General features: G+C 56.4%; 1 protein-coding gene across 12 annotated transcripts in view; it reads left to right on the top strand.

Moving 5' to 3' along the window:
- The window catches only part of MPRIP (myosin phosphatase Rho interacting protein), a 211,661-nt gene that overhangs the window by 143,602 nt on the left and 49,176 nt on the right, over nt 1–18,883 (top strand). For 8 of the 12 annotated variants that reach the window (XM_049874762.1, XM_049874768.1, XM_049874761.1 and 5 more), the window contains exons 4-8: nt 3,635–3,786; nt 7,060–7,144; nt 12,543–12,753; nt 13,820–14,333; nt 18,223–18,364. In XM_049874762.1, the coding sequence (XP_049730719.1) occupies nt 3,635–3,786; nt 7,060–7,144; nt 12,543–12,753; nt 13,820–14,333; nt 18,223–18,364 (1,104 nt within the window). The remainder of the gene's footprint in view (nt 1–3,634; nt 3,787–7,059; nt 7,145–12,542; nt 12,754–13,819; nt 14,334–18,222; nt 18,365–18,883) is intronic. The other 4 variants (XM_049874771.1, XM_049874772.1, XM_049874773.1 and 1 more) reach the window with 2 other exon arrangements.

Raw genomic sequence — 18,883 nt, 5'->3', positions numbered from 1 at the left:
AAAGAGACGAAAGCTTACATATTACTTGATTGCTTTTATACAAATAGGCAAATTGATAGAGACAGAAAGTAGACTAGTAGTTGCCAGGGCTGGGGGGATTGGTTAGTGAGGAAAAAAGGTACCTCATGGTAAGTCATGTGTAAAGGGGTATAGAGGAGATTGTCAGTGTGGCAGGACCTTACAGAGGTCCTGGCATACAGGTAGCAAGTAAACGTCAGCTTCCTTCAGTCCTTGCCTAGTTGGTTATGTCTTTGCCTTTTATTAATGCTTCTGAAATCCGTTTCGGAAGGAGGTAGAGCCCTCTTTTCACAAATGAGGAAAACTGAGGCCAGAGAGGTGGCATGTCTGAAGACCTGTGGTAAAGTTGTACAGGTGCCTCTGCTCATTCCATTGGTGACACTTGGCCATGTGACCACATATAGCTGCAAAGCAGGCAGGAAAATGCTGTCTCTAGCCAGGTGGCCATGTGACCAGATAGAACTGTCCTGAGGAAGAAGGGGAGAAGGGGCTGGCCATAGTGATCTGAACCCTAGAGCACCTTCTTCAGGATGGGGCATGGGCCTCCGTGGAGGAGAAGCTATCAGGATTCCTGTGTGCATGTTTCACTGTCCCTACTGTGTCTCTCTGTGTGATTGTGTGTTGTTTTTACAATATAATGGTATACTGGCACCATGGTATGGAGATATAACTTCTAAATTGCTGTGCATCTGTATTTCACTGGTGGGTGCTTGCTATCAGCGTGGCAAGGCCACAGGTCTGCAAATCAGAGTAGGAATCTAGGATGGGGGAATAAAGGTTGCCTTTGAAAACCCCTCTGTGCTGGCTTTCCTTCCATTCTCCAGTCCTGCTCCTGACTCACTCCTGATCTGGTCAGATCGGTTCCTCACTTAGCAACAGGAGGAGACTCAAGGCTCAGAGTGACAGTGTACCTTGTCCAGGGCCTGCGGAAGACGCTCATTTTACCCGTGGGCCTCCGAGCCCTGAGAAGGCCACATGGGGTCCACACAGGGCGTTTGCATGATGCCGGAGAATGGGGGGGCACGGGGAATTGGAATTTCTGTAGAATCAAGTGACTGGAGCTGAACAGAGAGTTGGGAATACTGGGCATTCCCTCACCAGACCCCAGCCCTAGCTAGAAGGTACACTTCCTTGTGTGTGGGAATAGCGCTGATCTGTGAGAGGGACCAGGCCCTGTGATGTCCCCCAGTCACGGGGCAGGCGGTGACTTTTCTCCAACCCTCCTGGCCTAAAGTAAATGCTGGTATAAGGCCACATCCCTGCCCATGGCTCACCTGAGGAACCCCCTCTGCCTGGCGTGGGACAGCCTCACCCAGCTCCCTTTCCTGGCTCCTACCCAAGGGCCTTCCAAGAATGCCAGTAGAGAAATCTGCAAGGGCATCTAGTGTGTGGAGAGCAGTAGACTTGTGGATGTGGCATACGTCCTCACTGGGATCAGCCCTGAAGGAGGATGTCACAGAGAGTGTGTACTCTGCCCACTGAAGGTCAGAGGCAGACAGACAGACAGACAGACACCTAGTCTCTATGAGCTAGAGCCCTTGCCTCCTGCGGGGCCTCCACACTTCTGAACTGGCCTGGGAAAGATGGGCTGAGCTCAGAGCCCCGTGAGGACAGGCTTCTTGGAGCCGGGAAGCAGATTCCTTTCTCCTTCTGTGGGGAAGAGAGTGGCAAGCCCACCGCCATGTCAGGAAAAGCCCCAGGGACCCAGCCCCTCTGGAGGCAGAGGTGGCTGGTGGGAGCTCAGAGTCAGTGCCAGACCCCATGTGCTCATGGCAGGACAGGCATCTTCCCAGTGCATCAGGTAGGGAACTCATGGTTGGGGAGGGTCTCCCGACAGGACTGCACTAAGGCAGCAGCCGTTTGCAACTTGTGCTGTACTTAGCGAGCACCCCTGTGCCCAGGGCTGAGGCTCTTCAGTGGGATCAGCAGAGAAGCTGGAGATGGATTAGAGGTGGGCTGGAAACGGGAGCCTACCCCTTCCTGGAGCCTCCTCCCCACACCTTGGCCACCCATTCGGGTCATGGGACCGTCATCAGTGAAGTCATTAAGGACAGCACTTCCCTCGCCTGGGGAGAAATTCCTGGCTCGTGGTAACCATGAAGACCCATTTGCCCTGTGTCCCCCCTTGCACCCCACCGGCCAGTCTACTATGCCTCCTTTCAGTAGGCCTCCTCATGTTTGGAAGGAAAAGCCCAAGGCCAGAGGATGCTAAAAAAAAATCTTTAGTGGCGCCTGGGGTCTTAAATGCTAGTAAGCAGCCATATAAGATGCATCAATTGGTCTTAACCCACCTAGATCAAAGGAGAATGAAGAACACCAAGGACACAAGGTGATTACGAGCCCAGGAGACAGAGGGCCACATGAACCAGCGACTAAATCATCCAGAGACCAGAAGAACTAGATGGTGTCCAGCTACAACCAATGACTGCCCTGACAGGGAACACAAGAGAGAACCCCTGAGGGAGAAGGAGAGCAGTGGGATGCAGACCCCAAATTCTCATAAGACCAGACTTAATGGTCTGACTTGAGACTGGAAGGACCCTGGGGGTCATGACCCCCAGACCTTCTGTTGGCCCAGGACAGGAACCATTCCTGAAGCCAACTCTTCAGACATGGATTGGACTGGACAATGGGTTGGAGAGGGATGCTGGTGAGGAATGAGCTTCTTGGATCAGGTGGACACTTGAGACTATGTTGGCATCTCCTGCCTGGAAGGAAGATGAGAAGGTGGAGGGGGTTAGGAGCTGGCGAAATGGACACGAAAAGAGAGAGTGGAGGGAGAGAGCGGGCTGTCTCGTTAGGGGGAGAGTAATGGGGAGTGTGTAGCAAGGTGTATATGGGTTTTTGTGTGAGAGGCTGACTTGATTTGTAAACTTTCACTTAAAGCACAATAAAAATTATTAAAAAAATAAAATAAAAAGATCCTCCCACCTCACTTTTTGCCTCAGCAGGAATTCCTTAGAGCTTTCTTTCCTTGTTTTTCATCTTCTGTCCCTCATTTCAGTGTCTAAGAGCTTTTGCTGTCAGAAAAGAAGTTGTTTCTGGGAAGGTGCCATGTCCCCCCCTAATACAGCCCTCTGCCAGCTCCTTGGCCTACCTTGAGAGAATATGGATGTCATGGCCCTTCCTGCCCAGCCTCATAGCCTGCTCTCACTGATGTGGCTTCTCTCTGGCCCCCTCCTTGCCTCTAAAAATATCCTGGCTATTTTAAAGCCAGCTCCCCTGGAACTTTGTCCTACTACTCTCTTGTGAGACTGGGCTCTTGGCTGCCGCTCCCCTCCCAGCTGTCCTGACAGAGCCGTCGCCTCCTGTCTTTATCCTCCACCCCCTTCTCAACAAGGAAATAATGTCCTCTAGACAAAGACAAAGCCAAGCCCTTGTCCTTCCTCCTTCCTGGGGATTGGAGGGCAGGAAGTGGAGACACGAGGCCTGGGGAGAGACTTAGCATGCCCATACTTTGTTATCATGGGCAGGTACTGAATGGCCAGGAGAAGTTCTGGGCCTGTGGAGAGGTGGTGGTTGTCAAAAGGGGGCCTGGGTGGAAGCAGTGGATGCACCTCGTCCTGTAGCTGTGGAGCCTGCCTCTGAGTGACTCTGTCCCCTCTTCTGCCTGCAGCCTACCACCCTTCCCCAGGGCACCATCAACATGAACCAGTGCACGGACGTGGTAGACGGGGAGGGCCGGACTGGCCAGAAGTTCTCTCTGTGCATCCTAACACCTGAGAAGGAGCACTTCATCCGGGCCGAGAACAAGGAGATCATCAGCGGGTGAGTGTGCCCACTCTGCTGGAATGGGTGCTGGCTGCCAGCACGCTCTCAGGCCAGGCTCTACATTGGCACCTGCACAGCACGACTGTCTGCTGATCCAGAATGGTCATCATTTTCTCCCCCAAATGTGTGTCTTCTGCTGACACCCTGTCTCAGGTCACAGCACCACCCACAGCTGGTCGCCAGGACAGATACCCAGGACTTACCCTCTCTTCTGCCTTTGCCTTTTTCTTTAGCAGGTCAACGGTGTGCATGAAGGGGACAAGTGGTGTTGGGAGAGTGAGCAGTGACATTCAGCCTGTGCGTGGTCCCATGGCAGACAGCCTGAGTCCTGCCTATCAGGGGTTTGGAACAGGTCAGGGTTTGGAACAGGCCCTGAAGCCTCTGCCGTGGTTGTGTCTCCACGATCCTGTTTGCCTGCACACATGGGCCTGCCGTCCCCATGCAGTCTGGCAGAGAAGAGCACTGGGGAGACGATCTGGACACTGGGGCCCTGGGCCCGTGGGTGTGGCTGGGCAGTCCCAGGCCAGAGGCTTGTGCCATGGCTACACCTCACTCTTTCCTGTCCAATGGGCAAGGTCTTATAGCCTGGACCTCTGCAGCCCTCTTGTCACCCTAGGACACTTGGCCTCTGTGAGGAGGTCAAGTGGGGTACATGCACCCGGGGGACAGATGCTTCTGCTGCCTGTCTCCTCTCCATCCTCTACTTCTAGCCTTCCCAGATGGAGCCCATCCCTCATCCTCCATGGCCTCCACTGGGTCTTGTTCCTTTGCCCGGTAACCTTCCCCCTGGGCTCTGGGGCCCATGACAGGTCCAAGACTTTGGTTATATGGTCAGTCCAGCCATACCTCAAAGCCAGGTCCCTAGGGTGGTGCCAGCTGCTCCCATCAGTCAGATGCGGGGCAGGGAGCCCTTGGGGGCGTCCAGCCCAGCCCTCATTCAGGAGAACAGGGGAGGTCCAGAGACAGCTGAATAGGCCCCTGTGTCCCTCCCAGAGCTAGACGGGGAGTGTGGAGGGTCTCCTAGGCTGACGGGGCCACTGCATCACAGTCACATAGCTCCTTTAGAGGCCATTAAAGGCTGGCGAGGGGGGCCTCTTCTGTGCTCTTCCTGGGGTGGGGTCTAGGAGCTCCTTCCTTTCCACAGCCCTGCGTTTCAGCCTTGACCCCCACCGCACACCCTCATTCACCATGGCTATGCCTCTCACAATTGGAGGGCCTGCCGAGCTGCGTCCCCTGCCGCCCATCCCATGTCCACATTCAGGTCCTCCCCTCCTTTGTACTGAATTTACTTGGTTAAGATTTCTAACACATCTGGCTAATGTACATGCTTCCAGCTGGTCCTGTGAGAAATCCGAGTGCAGAGGACACAACCTACCACCCTTTTCTGTGCCTGGGCCTGTCAGATTCCCGCTCCCTCCCCAGTGTGCAGAGATAGGAGCCTGCTGCCCTCTGAGGATGCCTGCCCTGGGAGGACTCAGACGCTCCCCTTGGCACCAGTTCAGCCCCCAGGGCACACCTGCTCTTAGCGTCTCCAGGGGCTGGGGGGCTGGATAGAGGCCCACAGCTCATACAGACAGAGTTACAGGATGAACACGGGGCTGGGCACAGCACCAGGCAACCTTTGTCCTATCGCGTGGCCCTGGATGCCCCCTCCACGTGGCCTGATACCCTAGTCTCTTCTGTTCCCTCACAGCCCGAGTGGCGACTTCTGTGGATGTGCCCAGCTGGAGAGCCCCTGGACCAATGCAGGGGTTCAGGGTGCCTGGAGGGGGTGCTCACACCACACTCCTCCCACTCCTAGGGTATACATGAGTGATTTCCTTTTTTTGTGGGACTTTCCCCTCCTGGGTAAAACTTCAGAGAGACCTTGTGCAGGCACAGATCCTTGCAGTGCTTTCTTGCCTCTGGGGCTTGTGGAAAGGGGCCTGTGGGCCTGTGGCTCAGGCTTTGATCGACACGGGCATTGGTTCATTCTCAGCAAATCAAGAGCTACTTAGAAAGGGCTTTGCTAGGCTGCAGGCGGCTCCTCGGTCCATAGGACCCTCGCATCCAAACCCAGCTTCACCACCACCAGCTGTCACAGTTCACCCAGAAGACTCTGACTATGACCTGGCCTTCCTCCCTGCCTGCAGTGACACCAAATTAAAGCAGCACTTCTGGTACTAAAGGCATGCCCCCTCGCTGCCCCCAGCTCAGTGTCATATGGCTGGGGCAGTACAGCACCTCTGCTCAGACTCAGTGGGACTGCTGGCCTGTGTCCCATCAGCAGGTCCTCACCAGAGGCCACAGTGGGGCCAATGTAGACCAGGGACTGCCTAAAGATTTGGCCAGCCATCTCTGGCTATACTTTCCCAATGGACAGAGCACCCCCCTTCCACCCCTAGGGCCCAGGCTAGAGTGCAGGCCCACAGAGCAGACAGGCTTGGGCTTCCCTCCTCCTGTCCCTCTGCCAGCCATGCAGGGCTGTTACGAAAGCTCGCTTCTCTATCCACTGTAAAACTCCATACAGTGGATGTCGCAGCCCTGGTTTCAGAATGAAAGTCAAGGCCCAGAGGCTGTCAGCAGACACAGCAGAGCCTGATCTAGAATCCAAGCCTCTGGCTGCAGGCCTGTGTGGCCCCCTCTCCCTTCCCACTTTCCCTACCACCTGTCTAGGCAGATCTGGCAGCCCTCAGTGCCGGGCCTCCCTGTGCAGGCCAGGGCCTAGCAGTGAACTGGAAGGTCTGGACGGTCAGCTGCTCAGTCACCCAGGTGTGCTGTTGCAGGGGTCTTTGGTGGCACGACTCCTGAATTCCTGCAGAGGGCAGGCATCTGTCTCAAGACAGTCCCACACGGCTTTGAGCCAAGCCTTTCTGCACACCTGCCAGGTCTACTCTGGGAGGGTGCTTAGAGCTGAGTGTGACCCCTGAGGGCAGAGCTGTAGTAGAAACAGTGATGTGCCCTGAGCTCCATGGCCCTGTGGTCAGCCTGCCCTTGGCCTGAGTTGTGCAGGGCCTGCGGAGCCCCCCACTGGCACCATGGTCATCACAGGGTCAAATTCTGACCCTGAGTCCTATGTGTGCTTTTGTGGCCTACTGTACTGGCCCAGCCTGCCTGGCAATGGCAGACTCTTACCCAGGACGATGCTTTTCCTGCAGGCAGGCAGGGTCCGGAGGCCTGGCCACTGGGTGGACAAGAGCACAGGGCCTGATGACAGGCTGCCCTTCCAGAGCCACACCATGGTCCCTGAGACCAAGGGTCTCACTAGGTGCCTCTCTCCTCTCAAACCAGATGGCTGGAGATGCTCATGGTCTACCCCCGGACCAACAAGCAGAACCAGAAGAAGAAACGAAAAGTAGAGCCTCCCACACCACAGGTACGTGCTTGGTTTACCGGCCATACCCTCAGTGGGCTGGGAACAAGGGGGAGCACCTCGGAGGTCAGGGGCCTCAGAACCCAGCCTAGAATGGGAGGGGGTGAGGGCCATAACCCCACACCCCTCTTGATGTCTGGGGGATAGTTTGCCTGCTAGGTGTGCTTGGGGCTGTGATGGGGCTTCCAGCGGAAGCCAGGCGCTGAGCAGCATCATGTATGCCAGCCAGCACTTTCCCCTGGCCTGGAGAGAGGGCACACCCAGAGGAGCTGTATGCTGCATGCTGCGTGCTGCATGCACATGCCTGTACAGCCACTGTCCAGGAAAGAACCAGCCCCACCCCTTTCTTCAGGGATGACCCTGCAGGTGGCAGGCTGAGGAGGGGTGTGGAGAAGCATCCTAGAGCATCCTGGTCAAGTGAGGGGCTCTTAAGGGACCCTGCTATGCTCTGGATATACACACACACACATGCACCTCTGGTGGCCAGAGAAGTCATGCCATCAGGTCCAGTTCTTTCCCAAAGGCCCTGAGTGTCTGTCACCCCTCCTCCTCCCTCCTTTTGGCCAACCTACAGGGGCTTAGGGTACCTGAAAGGGTTCTGCACTTCCCTACTACACCCCCCATGCTCCTGGGGCCCTGCTGGAGTGACCTCACCTCTCTGTGCCTCAGTTTCCTGTTCTGCAAAATGGGGTGCGGGGGGCGGTTGATAACCAAGTAACAGAGTTACTACAGCACAAAAAGGAGGATCAAGCCCGCAGGGTGCCAGTGTCCTTTCTTGGGCGCTGTGCCACCTTCTGCCGTGAGAATTGCTGTTGCCTGAGCTCACAGCCGGGTGGAGAATGGGGCCTGCCGTGGGGTCTCCACAGCCCACCTGGCTGCTGTCTGCCTGCAGTGCACAGAGGTTGGGGTGGGCATGACCCAAGAGCTATGCTGGCCTGGGCCCCCTTCCCTCCATACCCATTAGGGACTCCCTGCAGATGCCCTGGCCTCAGTCCACCCTCCATCCTTTCCTCGTCGAGGAGTCTCAGCAGACACCCACAACAGCATCCCTGAACACTCTATGTCTCTGGCAGGCAGTTGGCAAAAATGCAATCGGAGTTGTTCCTGGAGACTGAAAATGGGACTTCCATGGTGCTTCCTGCTGGGAGCAGCAGTTAATTACACAAATCCCCCAAAGCCGCCTGGTTTGAGGGAAAAAATCTCAGGCAGAATAGCAGCGTTTAGGGCTATACTGCGTTTCCATGGTGACGCCTTGGAAACAGTGTGGGAGCAGAGCATCTGAATCCAAATAAAGTAATTCCACGTGCAGAGGACATGCTGGGCCAGACCAGGGGATTTGGTGATTGTCCTTGCTCCCTGGCAGCCCCTCCCATGCAACATCACCTCCCAAATACTTCTCATGCTGGCTTTATCTTTTGGTCCCTGAGCTATGGGTTGTTAGCAGGATCCCAGGGCAAAGATGGCACCCACTTCCCTGAGGGCCTCTTAGACTCAGGAAACTTGGGGTCTCTTAACACAGGCAACTCCACTTAGCCCTCCCCCAAACCCCCGTAGATACCCTGGGCAGGTCTTTTGCTTCTTCTGCCCCTTGTCCTCAGGGGTATCACGTTTGAGGTCACTGTGCCCAGGAACTGTGGTCGCTTTTCAGGGGCCTCTGCAAAGTGGGTGGGGCTTGTACTCTACATCAGGGGCCATCTCTGTGGATCATGTCGGGGCAGCAACTTGGGGACACCCAGGGGGAGTCGGGGGGATACAACCGTGTTGGGGTCTGGGCCAGCCTCCCCTGTGTGCCTGATGCTGAGGGCATCCTGGAGCACTAGGGTGGGACTGTCAGAGGCTGAAAGCCTCAGGGCCCTCTAGAGACAGGGCCTCACAGCCCCTATCTGGCCCCTTCTCTAAGGCCCATGTGGTTCAGGAGAGCTTCTCACCACACCAGTTGAGGTCCTGAGGCTTCCGCCGCTGCTGTGCCCTATTGGCCCCAACCTCTGCCCCCCAGGAACTCAGTCAGGCAGAGGGATGAGAGGCCCCTTAAAGAAGGGCATCACAGGGAAGCTGTGGGCCTTGGAGGGTCAGGCCAAGTGTGAGGGGACTGCTTCTGTGGGAACGTTGCAGACGAGGGACAATGATAACAGTCCAATGGACTCTGGGGGAGCAGACCACCTTCAGCAGGAGGCAGGGGTCCAGAGTGACAGGAGTGCCCCACAGAGCCCAGGGCTGGGAGGGTGCCAGCCTGGCCCACTCTGGAGCCTCAGAAGTCCAAGGGAGCCCCTTCCTCAGCCCTGTTAAGCTTTCAGCAGGAAAGGCTCTTTTCCTGGCACCTGAAGCTTATAGCCGAAGGAAAAAAATCATCTAGGTGTGACCAGGGCAGGGCTCAGGTGAGGCTGGTAGCTGTGTTCCCTGAGCAGGTATGCACACTGGCATCTTGTTTGCCCAGCACCCATACCTTCCTCCTCACCTCCAGGTTGGCTCTCCCATCTCCCCAGTTCTCTCTGTTCTCACTTCTACCTGCCTTTCTTTAGAGGCAGTGAGACAAGCCCAGCTCTCAGTACCAGGAGAGGCCCTCTGGCCCAAGCACCCTGTCCTGGGACCTGCCTAGGGCCTCTCTTTCCACAGGAGTTTTGTTTTCTGCTTGGGTGCTATATACTGTTCCAGGGCAGAGACCTTCCATCTTCACATGGGAAGTGGAGAGGAAGGCCTCCTGTGATTCCCCTGCAGAGAGGGGCCTCTGATGGGACCTGACTCTGCCCCATGCCCTCTCCTGCTTTGAATCCCATGTGAGCCAGCCTTGATGCACAACAGGCTCCCTGCGGCGTCCACAGCCCCAAGCCATGCACTTGTGCAGGCCATGCAGGGTGGAGCCCACAGAAAGCCTGGTGTCTCTACTGCTTGCTCTCACAGAGCCCTCCGCACAACAACTAGGGCAGTATGGGGAGAGAAGGCAGCACGGTGTGGCCTGGCCTGGCCACAGGCCTTCTCTGTTCTGCCACGCATACTCTGGGCCTTCTAGGCCATCTGACCCTCCACACACCCTCTTTGACGGGAAAGAGCCTCTGTACCGCTCTCCGCCTTCCTAGGACTAAAGAGTGGCTTTGTTCCCACTGTCCCATTGACGAGGCCTGGCATGGGCAGGAGAGAGCAAGGTTGCCGAGAGAGGAAGAAATCCCTGTTGGCCTGGGCTGGGCTACACCTCAGGGCCATCTTCTTTGAGATGAGGCCTTTCCACAGTGGAGGTTGGGAAGGGGGGTACTCATGGAACCCAGGGCCAGGAGGGGGGATGCCTGTAGGGCTTGGTGTTGAGAAAGTGTGTATTTCCAATGCTTCTAGTCACATGCTCTTGGACCTGGCATGCCCTCCCCCTCCTGGGGATTCCTGCCAGCCCACCCTTCCCCAGGACTGAGGAAATGGGGCATATGCCCTGAGTGCTCTTACCTGTAGCATGGGGCAGCAGCAGCTAGCAGCCAGGCCTCTTCTCTTGGGGGCTTGGCCCCTGTCCTGTCTTCTGGTCTGGGCCCTGAGCCCACCATCCCCCCCTTAGCTGGTGCCATTTAACCAGGGCAGACTTGACATCCTCCCTACCCCCTTTAGTCCCTGCCCACCAAGCAGGCCTGGCCTGGCCCTGGAGCAGAAGACCCTGGGCTGTTAGAGAGGGCCTGGCAGAGGGAAACTGCTCAGAGTGACATCTACTGTGAGGAAGCGTTGCTGCTGGGACAGGAGCCGGGACCCCACCATCAGGTAGACTGCGGGTCACGAAGCCCCGGTGGCCCTTAGGAGGTAGTCAGGATAAGCCATTGCCACACTCATCCCTTGGCTTCTGAGACCCGTGTGAACTCTGTCTGGGAGGTCCTCTGAGAACCACATGAATGCTTTCTGACATGAGCACTCTGTGGGGGACCTTCGGTCTGTGGGCCAGTCTGCTGGCAGCCTGAGCCAAGCAGCAGGGCAGGCAAAAGCCTAGGTCCTTAGGAAGAACCATCCAGCCTTATCCTGTGAGTTGTGGAGGTTCTGGACCCAGTGAGAGGCCTGTATTCTTGAATTGTCCTCCAGACTCCTCCAGGATGCGGCCTCCAAAGCAGCAACCCTCCCTCCCAAGCACACCGTGTAGGAAGTGCCTGCACCACTCGACGCCTCACGAGCTGTGGGAGCATGAGCACACCCCTCCCTTAGCCTGAACTGTGCCTCTGTGAGCACTGCATCGCCTCCAGAGGATTGCCAGGCAGATTAGACGGTAGCGTGGCTGCCTGAGCCTGGCACAGAGGCACTCAGCCCCCGCAAGTACGTCATCGGTGGTCATACTGTGTCTGCACACCCACACGTGCACACACTCCCTTATGGAAAGGCTATGTCACATACAACCCTGGCCAAGGGCCCCAAGGCAGAGGTGGATCTCCATAAATGAGGTTTGGTCACCAGTATGGGGGGTGTGGGTGAGTGTTATCAGCCCCTGTATTTCTGGCAAGAGAACTGAGCTGTGCAGTGCTTTGAGAGGGACCACAGCCATTCAGCAGCTAGAGGGGGCCTGGTCCCGGGGCGTTTCTCAGGCTAAGCAGGTGTCTGGGCCCGGGCTCCGGATACGCGGGCTTAAGGTTCTCTGCAGCCCTCGAGTTGGACCCCTGTGTCTGTGGGAGAGCCCACCCCCACAGGGTGACAGCAGCTCTGTCGACCTGGGACACAGTTCTTATCTGGGCTGCAGGTTGGGATTTAGCCTGTGTGGGGGTGTGTGTGTGTGTATGCACACCCGTGTGTGCATGTATTTCTGTGCACGTGGCTGTAGATTTGAGTGGGGTGTGTGGTTTGCGTCTCTTGACTTGTTCTTCACATAGTGACCCAGGTGTTCCATTTTAACTTCCTGAGACTACAAAGTGGGAGTGGGTGGTCCCTGGGATGCCCCAGCTTGGGTGCTGTGTGAGCACATTTCTTTGCATCACCCTGAGGATTATAAGGCAGTGCCTGAGTGTGTGTTCTCTTTCCTCTCCCCTTACTCGTATTTTAAATGCTGGAGGTCTGAATGGCACACCGGGGGCCAGCCCACTGTGGTTCAGCAGTAGTACCCAGTGCACTGCTGTATAGCTCTGTCTGGGCTTGAGGACGGGGAGAACTTGCCCGTGTTTGGTGACAGGGCTCTGAGCAGAAACTCAAGGTCTCCCTCTGTGCATTTACCAAAGCTGTATGGAGGCGTAGTAAGACCAGGCTCTTTGGGGAGCTGGCTGGGCTGCAGAGGTGACAAAACTACAGTGCCGTCAGAGGAGGCCCTACCACAAGCATTCCTTCTGTGCAGACCTGGAGCTTCTCGTCCTCTGGGAACCTTAACATCCCCAGAGCTGAACACAGGGCAGCCAGGAGAGAGATCTGACACGTACATGTGCTGCTGTGCCCAGCACAGACTGACCCCCTCTCCTTTTAGGAACCAGGGCCTGCCAAGATGGCTGTCACCAGCAGCAGCAGCATCCCCAGTGCTGAGAAAGTCCCCACCACCAAGTCCACCCTCTGGCAGGAAGAAATGAGGGCCAAGGACCAGCCAGATGGACGCAGCCTGAGTCCAGCCCCGAGTCCAGGCCAGAGCCAGCCTTCAGCTGCCAGCACCCTGCGGGAACCTGGGCTGGAGGGCAGAGAAGGTAGGTGGGGCTGTCAGGGCCTGGTGATCCCAGCCATAGCCTCGTGCCACCACGTCCAATGCTCACTGCATCCCTCAGCCCTATGGACAGGACCTGGCCTGGTTCCAGGCCAAGAGCCCTGGCTCAAGCTCTCAAGTCCCCTCTGTAAAGGGGTAATATAGCACCTGCCCCATCAGCCTCGGACACTGGGTATGAAAATCAGAGATGCCATGTAGCCAGGTGTATGTATCAGGAGGCATCTGGTCACTGTACCATTGTAGCTGCTTCACAGGCGTGTCTGATTCACCCCATTAGGCAGGGTGACCTCTGGCCTTCTCTCGCAGGGAGGTCTGCTTTCCTGACTGAGTTTCTCACAGGCAGGAAATCCAGTCCCCCCACCCTCCATGAGAGGACCCTGGAAGCCCTTGTTCAGAGGGGAGCAATAGGCAGGGAGGCCTGGTCCTCCTCACGCCCCCACCCGTGCCTGCCCCAGGCCCCCAGATGAAGCAGAGAGAGAGGATGTTGGGAGGAAATGGTGGCATCACCAAGCTTTCTTGGCCTCACGCCTTGGAGTTTTCTGAACAGAAGTGATTTCCTTCTCAGCCTCCTCACCCCAGGGCCAGTGAGGCCCAGGCTGACTTTTTCCATTGATGTCATGCCCAGATCCTTAATGGCAAGGTGACGATTGGGCTGAAACCCAGCTTGTTGAGGTAGAAAGTGCTCCTCCCTAACACTCCCCCGCCCCCCCGCCAGCACACCCCCATCCATATCTAACATGCATTCACTGTTTCATTCCTGCAAAACTCTCCTGACCTTTCTTCCCCAGAGCTGTGCCAACAGACTGAAAGGCCTGCTGGGCATGGTGTTTGCTGAGAGGTTACTTGTGGTTGGAACATCTCATTTCCACTCAGAAACTCTCCTAACGCTGATGGGCTTTGTGGGTAGAAGATGGAGAGACAGCCCTGCTGCGGTCCTGAAGAGGATTTTTTTAAACCCTTAGAAACCGAGGTGGCAGCAGGGCCAGGCTGAGTGTGTGTCTCTTCCTCCACCCCCACCCCACCCCCTTGCCCCTACCCCCATCTTACAGAGGAGGGCACCATGAGCAGCGAGCAGATGGACTGTGGCCGCAAAGTGCGGGTGGAGAGTGGCTACTTCTCCTTGGAGAAGACAAAGCAGGACTTGAAGGCCGAAGAGCAACAGCTGCCCCCACCACTCTCTCCCCCAAGCCCCAGCACCCCCAGCAACAGGTATAGTTACCCCGAACCATCCTCCCAGGAGCTTGGCCGTCCCCTTCCTTCCCCAGGTCCTCGGCCCACCAGCCGCACGATCTGCAGCATCTCCCTCAACTCCCTGGACGCAGCCAGCCGGCCCCCTGCTCACCTGGACTCTGACAGCGCTGGGGGGCGGGGAGCAGAGAGACTGGGGCACGCCTTTGCCTTTAAAGTCAGCAGGCAGTATGCCACCCTGGCCGACGTCCCTAAGGCCATCAGGATCAGCCACCGAGAAGCCTTCCAGGTGGAGAGAAGGCGGCTGGAGCGTAGGACGCGGGCCCACAGCCCAGGCAGGGAAGAGGTGGCCCGTCTGTTTGGAAATGAGCGGAGGTAAGGAGGGGATTAAAGGGCTGAACATGTGCACGTGCATGTGCGCGTGCACAAACTCACACGTGCGTTCACAAACTTTCCTTTCTCTCACACGTGCTCCCTCTTCCCCCACATACACATACGCACACATTCTCTCATACACACACTCACACTTCCGCCTCTCTCACACACAGAAACTTCTTCCTTTCTCTGTTATGTACACTGTCCCTTGCACACTTACACACATATGCTCTCCATCTCCCTCACACATGTACACACACTTCCTCCTTTCTCTTACACACGCTCATAAACTTCCTCTTTTCTCTTACGTTCTCTCCCTTGCATACTCACGCTCACACACATACACGCAAACACTGTGTATGTGCTGAATGCCAGGGCCTCACACTTGCCCCATGCTTGGCCGAGTGGAGGAGGTGGGCTAGAGCTGCAGCTGCTTGGGGAAAGTTGGGGTTTGGACAGCTGGGCATGGGGCAGGGGCTGAGGCTGCCATCTGAGAAAAGGAAGGCTCTGCCCCCCACCCCTTGCTCTGCTGGCCCAAGGCTCGGCGGAGAGCACTTGGGGCAGTCTCTGAGGACCAAAGGGTGCGGTGCCCCCTTCACATGGGAGCCTCTGCCCTGGGTTTGTGAACTGGCCTTGGCCTCTCTCTGTTTGCCTTGGGTACAGGCTTCTTCCCCGGCCTGTGGGTAGGCTTTTGGAGGTCCATGAACCCTTGAAATTACTTGAGAATGTATATGCACATTTCTTTGGGGGGGGGGAAATCTCTAGTTATTAGGTTCCCAAAGAAGTTACATGCCCCAAAAAGATGCTTAGGCCTCAGCTCTAGCTATCTTCCCAGTGCCCTTGGCTCCCCAGCTGCAGCCTGAAGCCAGGGGCAGAGCAGTGCAAGCTATCAGGAGCAGAAGTGACAGCAGCAGGACCCCATCCCCTTAAGGGGCAGGCTGGCCAGAGGGCATTTCTGCCCTGCTCCTTTTCTCCTTAATCTCCGTTAGTCCCTGGCTCACCCAGTCTTTCAGACACCACAGATGGAAAAGGCTTATGGGCCCTGGGATCCAGTCTCCTTGTTATGTGTACAAGTCAGCAGAGGTCGAGAACAAGGAGATACGCCCAGAGTTGTTGGTCTTGAAAGAGGCGAGCAGAGTGTGCTTCACTCCTGGAGAGAGAACAGGAAGGTGAAGGCTGTTGAGGGCCTGGGAAGCCCCGTGGCAGCTTTGGCCATCCACACAGCTCCTCATCACCACCTCTTCCATTTTAGAGACATAGAAGCCGAGGCTCAGACATAGGGTGACTGGTGTGCGGAGCTGGCTGCAGAGCCCAATGGGCAGCTCCATAGCCTGCACACAGGGCTGGAACTGGTTGATCCTGCCCAGGCTCTTGACTGGAAGTCCCTGCTGCTATGAAATGGCCTAGGACAGGCCAAGGGTCTTCTAAGCAATTAATATAAGTCAGGGGGCCTACTGGAACTCTCAGCAGCCCAAGGGGACAGATAGGGGACTGCATGCCACAGGGGCTCCTGGGTGGGGTTACCATGTCCTGGTTTAGTGCCGCACCAAAGAATTAACATTCAACATGTGCCTGCTTGGTTCGACTGCTCCTCGGGGTCATCCATTTTGAGTTTTCTTTTTAGTGGCCTGGGATAGATGGAATCTCTGGGCTTTGCTCCCTGCATGCTCTCTGCCACCATGGGATGGGTTTTTAACTGGTGTTGGCAACCTCGAACCCAGCAGCTGTGCACTAAACCCATCGTGTCACTTTCTGGCTGACCCCAGCGACTTCTGATTGGCTGCTGCCACTTCCTGAGGCCTGCCACTCCTTCCTGAGGGGTGGTAGCTCAGCCGGAGGGTCCAGGAGCTGGGCCACCAAGACAATGAGCGTTTCTGTGATCGCACATGAGCCCAGGTGGCTGGGTGTGGGCACGTCTGTTCCTCAGACTCACACCAGGTCTCTGCCTGTTGCTTCTTGGGCAGCAAGTCACTGCTGATGGCTGTGTGTGGGCAGCAATGGTCCTGGTGGAACTGCCTGTAAGTAGCAGGCAGGGCCGGCTCCCCACAGGAGCCTGGGAACCAGGGAGGCCGGGCCGGGCAGGGGTGTGGTGCCATGTCCTCATGCCTGCGGCCAGCTGCGAGGCCTTTGCTGTTGCGCTTGCAGTGTCTCAAGGGAGTCATGCTAGTAACTCCCTCTTGACAAGATATTATGGTTGACACTCCCAAGCCTGTGGTCTTGCTGAACAGAGCACCTCCTGTGTAGAGAGGCTGTTGCAAGTGCCCCTCCCCTCGTCTTCCTCTCTGCAGCCCTGCAGCATGTGACTGGCCTGGCTGTGCAGTGCCTCACTGCTTTCCTGAGCTGCACTGTCAGGGGGCTCAGACAGAAGTAACAGCACAGAGCTCTTTCAGTGTGCTGAAATCTTCTCCACATCTCACCAGAGTGGTTCAGGATGTGGCCAGCCAGCCAAAGCATCTGCCAAAGCTCTTCCCTGGCTCAGGAGCCCTAGCAGCTTCCTTAGCTTCCTTAGCTTCCTGCTCCCTCCCATCCTCTGGCTCCTTTCCCTGCTCCCACCCCACCTCGCTGCTAGATTGAATGCTTGCTTTATCCTGAAGAGCTGTCTGCCGACTTTAGGCACTGAGTTCTGTCCCTCGTTGTTTCGCCTTCCTTAATGAAAATACCTTAAGAGAGAAGATTTTTACTAAACCTTACCCTCCCTGAGAAAAAGCTGGCCTCTTGGGGAGGGGGCGTCTCAGGATCTGAGCCCGTTTCCTCTCATTTTCCCTTTAGAGCTTGTTTTTCCTCTCCTGGGCCCGCGGGCCCTTTACTGACACTCCTCTAAAGTGGGCGCCCCTGTGAGGCAGCCTGCAGGAGAGGAGCTTACTGCTAGTGCTCGCGCCGCCCCAGGTGTCCCTTCAAGAGTGGGCCTGTCTGATGAGGGGCTGGGCCAGCAGATGCTGAGTCCCCAGCCCCTGGGTGGTCAGGGGATACCAGTGCTGGACCAGGCCCCAGGCCAGCCCCCTCTTCTAGCCCCCATCAGTCCCCACTGCCCAGGGGAGATCTCAGGACCATGACGTACGTGATGGTGGTTCCCCTCCCCCGCGATCACCTCAGGTTTTTGTTTCTTTAAATCTCCGAATAATTTTGGTTTGCCATTATTTGATTTTTAAAAACAATTCTTTTTCTGTGTATTCATTTTCCAGCCTTATTTTCTTCCAGGTCTTGTCCCTCTCCACCTCCTCCTGCTGTGTCGCTGTGACGTTACTCGCCCTTCCTCCGCCTGCTTCGCTCCCATCTCAGCTCCGTCTCCAGCAGTAGACAACCTGACGATGCCGCCAGCCTTTTCACATGAAATCAACCTGCTTTTTTTGTTTTGTTTTCATTTGGTTTTTGATTCTTTTCACTATTGGCGGAAACAGTGTTAATTCATGGGCCTTTTTCTTGCTAGATTTTGGGCGCCCAGGGGTGGGGACTGCATCATGATCTGTTGACGAATGGCAGTGGGAACTGAAGCTGTTTCCCCTCTGAGGTGGCGGTGGCCTCTTGACTATGGGTGTGGTCAGGAGAGGGTGCTGGGTGACCAGCTGTGCAGTGTCCATGTGTGATCATATCAGCCTCTGGGGGTTATGGGGCAGGGGCAAGGAGAGGTGTGGTGGGGGACAGCTTCACCCCTGAGATGCTGCCAGCAGCCTTACAGCCCCTCCCTCAGCAGTGAGGGGGTGGAGGGTCAGAGATGGGCCCGCCACGGTGTGCCCCGGAAGCCCACTTGGGGCTGTTGTGCAGAGGCTCAGCTGGGGCTGGCCACAGTGAGGGTGTCAGTAAAGGAGCGTCTCCTGGACTCAAGGCCAAGCCCACATGGGAACTGGAAAACCCCAGTCTCCGTCAGCAGCCTCTGCATCCTCTCCTACAGGAGGTCCCAGGTGATTGAGAAGTTCGAGGCCTTGGACATTGAGAAGGCGGAGCACATGGAGACCAGTGCACCAGCTGGGCCCACATCAGCCAGTGACACTCGCCAGGGCCGCAGCGAGAAGAGGGTGTTTCCCAGGAAGCGGGTAAGCTTTCAGGGCTTCATGGTGACATTCAAGGCATGGTCATTACATGCTCTCGAGGCCCTTGTTGCCTTGCTCTCGAGGCCATGCTCATCTCCTGTGTCAGGGCCGTCCCACCACTCCGATCCCCTCAAGGCCCACCTGGGATGGCCCACCTGTCCTGCTTCTGCTGGACCCCCCCTTAATGTCACATAGTTACTTGTTTCTGTCTCTGGTCTTCTCCAGTGCACCTCTTGAGGGCGGAGATTATCTTTTGCATCTTTGTGGCAGAGCTTCATCCATTTTTGCAGAAAGATGTTCTAATGAGATTTAGATCCTAAGTTGTATCTAGAATCTTCTCTTCTTCTCTGAGGCAGCCCCAGCAATAAGGCTGAATAAGACTCTTTCTTTCCTCTTTCTTTTGAGGGGCGGCCATACCCCCATTTCTCTACTTACCCATAAGGGAGAGTCAGCCCTGCTGTCCTCCTCCTGGGCAGCCCACCCTCTTCTGTAGCTCCTGCGTGTTGGGTTTTCATCCTCCCC

This window comes from Elephas maximus, chromosome 2 (assembly GCF_024166365.1).
Source record: "Elephas maximus indicus isolate mEleMax1 chromosome 2, mEleMax1 primary haplotype, whole genome shotgun sequence".
In the NCBI taxonomy this organism is placed as follows: domain Eukaryota; kingdom Metazoa; phylum Chordata; class Mammalia; order Proboscidea; family Elephantidae; genus Elephas; species Elephas maximus.
The sequence above is the reverse complement of the archived record's forward strand: the minus strand, read 5'-3'. Positions and strand labels throughout refer to the sequence as shown.